The sequence below is a fragment of the Temnothorax longispinosus genome, unplaced genomic scaffold, assembly GCF_030848805.1.
Source record: "Temnothorax longispinosus isolate EJ_2023e unplaced genomic scaffold, Tlon_JGU_v1 HiC_scaffold_298, whole genome shotgun sequence".
NCBI lineage: Eukaryota > Metazoa > Arthropoda > Insecta > Hymenoptera > Formicidae > Temnothorax > Temnothorax longispinosus.
In genome coordinates this window covers 8,381-13,357 of record NW_027270119.1, presented here as the reverse complement: position 1 = coordinate 13,357, position 4,977 = coordinate 8,381, and the positions used below count along the sequence as shown (strand labels likewise).

At 32.3% G+C, this 4,977-nt stretch overlaps 1 protein-coding gene across 1 annotated transcript; it reads left to right on the top strand.

The window, feature by feature from the left end:
• Window positions 1-388: 388 nt before the first annotated feature.
• LOC139824219 (BEN domain-containing protein 5-like) lies at window positions 389-4,507 on the top strand (the record flags this gene model as incomplete). Its single annotated transcript, XM_071796718.1, has 9 exons — window positions 389-466; window positions 551-743; window positions 1,177-1,262; window positions 1,332-1,548; window positions 1,644-1,808; window positions 2,063-2,251; window positions 2,627-2,689; window positions 2,852-2,932; window positions 4,306-4,507. Coding segments are annotated over 8 exons (1,068 nt in total), but the record flags the coding sequence as incomplete, so codon positions are not given.
• Between the last annotated feature and the right edge of the window lie 470 nt (window positions 4,508-4,977).

Below are 4,977 nucleotides of genomic sequence, written 5' to 3'. Positions count from 1 at the left end.
AGCTCATATCTACTACTGAAGTTAGTACAAGTATGGTTACTAAATCTGTTTACTTGAAACGTATCTTTTTTAAAAAATGAGTCATATCTTGAATTCCAATATAAAAAATATTAAACTATTTTCAATGTATTAGTTTAGATCTTTAAAATGATGTTATGACATTTCCTCAATAGAATTTTGTTCATTACTTATGTAAGTTGAAAACCGATGAATTTGACGAGAAAAACGTTATTTTCATGCAATTAGCAGCCGAACTTTACATGCCATAAGAAATAATGAAATCCCCAAATGCGTAAATATATTAAGTACTAATTTCAGTTAATGTGAGCGTTATACGTTTCCGGTAAATGTAATATAGTGTAATAATTAACTTTCGACTTTTTATCAGACAAACGAATCTCGGAAAAGAAGCAACTTGGACTCCTCATCAGACAAATTGGCGAAAAAAGCCAAGCTCACTGCAGCCGTAAGTAGTTGTAATTCGTTGTTACAATGCACCTAAGTAATACGATAAGTACTGTTTTTATAGTACATATGCTTTTTGCAACAGGACAAATCTGCAGCACGCGATTTGTGCAACGTTAAGTCTCATGCTAATCTCGAGAAAGAGTTAAAAGGCCAAAAGCTGCACCTTCTGGAGAAAGATGGCGAGATTAAACGGCTGACGCTTTTGTTAGAAGAGGCGACGTCATTAAATAATAATTTACAACATAAAGTAATTTCTTATTTCGACGAATTCAAAGGTAAACGCAAATCATATGCTTAAACTTTTGTTATTTGCAGGCTTATTAAAGCAATAATTCAATGCTTATAGAGTTACAGTACAGTTCTTTGTTAACTGCCAGCTTTATAAGGTAATTTGTAAGATGCAAATATGCAAGTAAAAATATATCGATTATAATCAAAAGATATTGCATCTGTCTTACTTTTACAAAATAATAATGTGCCTTGAAAAAACGTCTCTTATTATAAAAATAACAACATGAAATGTAGACAAAACGTTAATGAAATTGTCAGGTCATTTTTGATAATTTACTGTACTGTACATTCCCAACAAATTGTCATTATTGAAAAGTCCCTTTATAAAGCATTCAAATTAATACTAAAATTATAAAAGATATATAGTTTAATTAAATTCACATGAATATAGTTGTTTGTTTGTCAATGTATTTGTAGCCACAGCTGATAAATTGGACGAGTTAAAAAGTCGCGAGGAAGCCAATACACTGCCTGTGGGCTACATTCGTAAGAGCAACGGAACTGTAAGTCGCAACATACGCTGTTCTCTTTCCAGAAACATCTGAAACTCGCTTATTTCATTTACTTTTTAGATCCACTTAGGGAGAGATATTTGGTTATCAACAGAGGCGTACAACTCTGCGGTTGCAAAGCCGCGATCGCTACAAATCGTAGTGGAGAATCTGGCCCTTGTTGTCTATGGACTGGAGACACTGATGGAGTCAAGTGTTTCAGGACATGTCAGCAACAAATACAAGAATAGGGCACTAAAGAAAAAATTAGACGACCGACGCATGCTGGCAATTCAAGGTACGAATATAGACAAATTTGTAATTTCATGTTTTCATTTGAATATTATTTGTATGAAAAATATTAACTTGTATATAACCGCGACCTCTGTACAGACATATACCGATATTGGCTGGTAAACGAAAAGAAACTACCCTCAATTGAGATAGATATTGAGTGTCGCAACGTACCACATTACATCAGTAAGAAAATCAGCGATCTTAATAGGGACACTGATAAGACAAAGGGAATCGTTGCTATCCGGAAAACTGTAAGAAAAGGTAATTTGCGTGCCAACATTTTTTGAATATAAGATAAAATCGGCATAATTGACTAATCTTGCTTTCAGAAACGATTCATCTTAATGAAAATGATAAAATTAATGTTTTAAAGAAGATTAGATTGAAATTTATTTTTATACGAATATAAATAACATATATGTATAGTACAGAAATAAAGTGAAATAATAATATATGTGGTATATTGTTAGCTATATTATTACAGTGCGTGATTAATTAATTTATCTTTTTTTCAGAAGCAATCGATGTCAATGTGCAGGCCGTAACCGATGAGGCAGAAATCGAACTGCGCAAAGTCGGTGTAAACGAGGCCGAGGAGGAAGATGTCGAGGTGGACGAAGTCAAGGAGGAAGATGTCGAGGAGGAAGACGTCGAGGAGGAAGATGTCGAGGAGGAAGATGTCGAGGAAGAAGATGCTGTAAACGGTAATATGGAACTAATAATCTGAAATCTGAAAATAAGTACGCAGTCATATGCATTGTAACAAAAAATGACAAGCAATATATTTATTAGTTTGTAAAGAAAAAGTGAAATTTTTGAAAATCCTGTAATAGCTTCTGAGTTTTCAAAAATCTGTAATAACTTCTGAGTTTTCAAAAATCTGTAATAACTTTTGAGTTTCCAAAAACTTGTGGCTTTAATTTGAAAAATCGTGTTTAGCTCGTTTCAGTACATGTAATTAAAACAGAAATCACCAATATATGTACCTTAATTAGTAACGTAGGTAATGATATTTTACTTAGTTGGATTACAGAAGTGTTCCATATTCATACCAATATGTAAAAATCTTATTATTATAGTGCTTGAAAGCAGCAGCGACTTGATGATGTCACAACGGAACAGCTTTTTAAACGATGATGACGGTAATGTGTTACTTGAAATAAAAATTCGCATAATTACAATTTATTTATTTATAAACAACACAATTCATTGTAAGAATATTGTTGTCATATAAATTATCTAAATAAATTGCCACATACGCATATTCGTGTTAATTGCTATTCTTTTTCGTAATTATGTTTTAGAATGCAATGACAGGCAAAGAAACATCTGCGCAAATAGCGATGAGAAAGAAGAGACCGCGAGAAAGGGAACTGAGTGATAAGGTACAGTTTTATTTCCAAACTTTATTAACCTTTTTTAAAGTATAATACCCGTATTAATAGAAAAGGCAGTCCCGGAGACTGATTGTATCATTTATTGTATCGCTGGCGATATGGCGATATGCCGCGACAAAAATTATTTTGACAAATAAATGCTAACCTTTAACCATCATATCACTATATCAAAATATATCGAAACGATACAAATTGCAGAATCTCCCCCACCCCATCACACCCCCCGTGTTAAGTTGTTAACCAAATTAAAGCTTATATCAGCCATTTAAAATATACGTACAAACTAATGGTTTAACATATGTAACTTTTAGTTTTATTTTTAAAATTAGTTCTCTTAAAAATTAGAGGGTATATCAAATTTGATATTGATATTGATTGATATTGAATCTGAGAAAATTCACTTACCTATTTAAAAAAAAATTAGTTTATTACAATTTTCGATTTTGATAAATAATGCACGCAGACATATCACGCCGGTTATATACTATAATTCATTTAGAAATAAAAATAAATTGTATATATGTAGTTCATTATTAATCTTAAATGGCTGCAAAATTTTTAATATGCTACAAAAATAGCGTTAAGAGATCTATGACATCTTGGAATTTGTGCATATTTTACTAATTACTTAACATTGATTAATGATACACGTAATAGAAAATATGTACAAACGTTCAGTCCTCTCAGACTAAGCAAGGTGATGTCTTTGTGAGAGTGTTGCTCATTTGTAACACTGTACAGCTTGATCTTGAGAACCGCCGATCATCTTCTCGAATGAGTAGATAACAAACTGCACCATAGATCTCCTTAATAGCAACAAGTTCATATATGAGTAATATTCATATTTGCGTAATCCTTGTCACGTTATTTCGGATTGATGCTATACGGTGCTTCATAGTTTCTGCCTGGGGAGGTGCCGTTCTCCGCCGCTGTTGTTTTCAGCAGGCGGTTCTCGATCACTGCCTTTGACGAACGAACTTTTAGCGCTATCTTTGTCATTTAAATAGATTTTACGTCATTTATGAGAGTGAGCTAGAGTGCATATAACAAACGCAAATAATTATTTTTATTCAGTGAATACAATATTCTTCAAAATACACATTATAGAGTGTGTCTAAATTATGTCAATAATGTAACCAAAAAAAGGAACAACGATTTACATCATTTGCTAATAATAAAAGTCACAGTTTGTAAATAAATAATTCTTGAAATTGTATACAGTAATCAGACTATGAAATTAAATTTCCTACTGCGTGATACGTCCAGAATATTTCTAGATTTGCACATGACATGTATAATATCACTGTAGAACATTATAATCTATGTTAATTGAATAATTTCAATATTTTTTAATGTTTCAGATCAACATGACATCATCAAGAATTATTACCTATTTCTGTATACGTATAGTTGTATACGTATTTTATTAATAGATTAATAATATCATTTTAAATATTATAATTTTAATATAACAATAAAAGTTAAATATAAATAAGAAAAAGTCTAATATGTGTATCATTTCCTATGAATAAAAGAGTATTGCTGCGCATAATATGGCTGCGATTTCTAGGGCGGGTAGATGGTAGTGATAGGAGTTAAAAATAATAGTCGGATAAAGTGTAATCGTATTATTCGTATTTGCAAGTATAAAATCCGGGTGTATAAGATTAATCTAAGCATTTATAGTTATACATCAGCGAGCAGGATGATAGTATACGTATTTTCCGATCGACGTGAACGGGATGTGACCCTACGTAATATATTGTATTCGGATGCGGAGAGGATGAGAAGAGGTATTCCCAGCCGCAGGCACGGATAGGATACGCTACGTATTAATGCAGTTAGAGACGGACAAGATATGCATACGTATATGTATACTGGAGAAACGCACATGATGCGTATATACACAATTACAGCTACCAGTGGACAGAATATAGGTATAAATGTATTTGCAGTCAGAAACAGACAAAATAGGTACACGTAATTGCAGACTGACACAGACAGGATACCTATACGCAAATTTAGTCAAAACC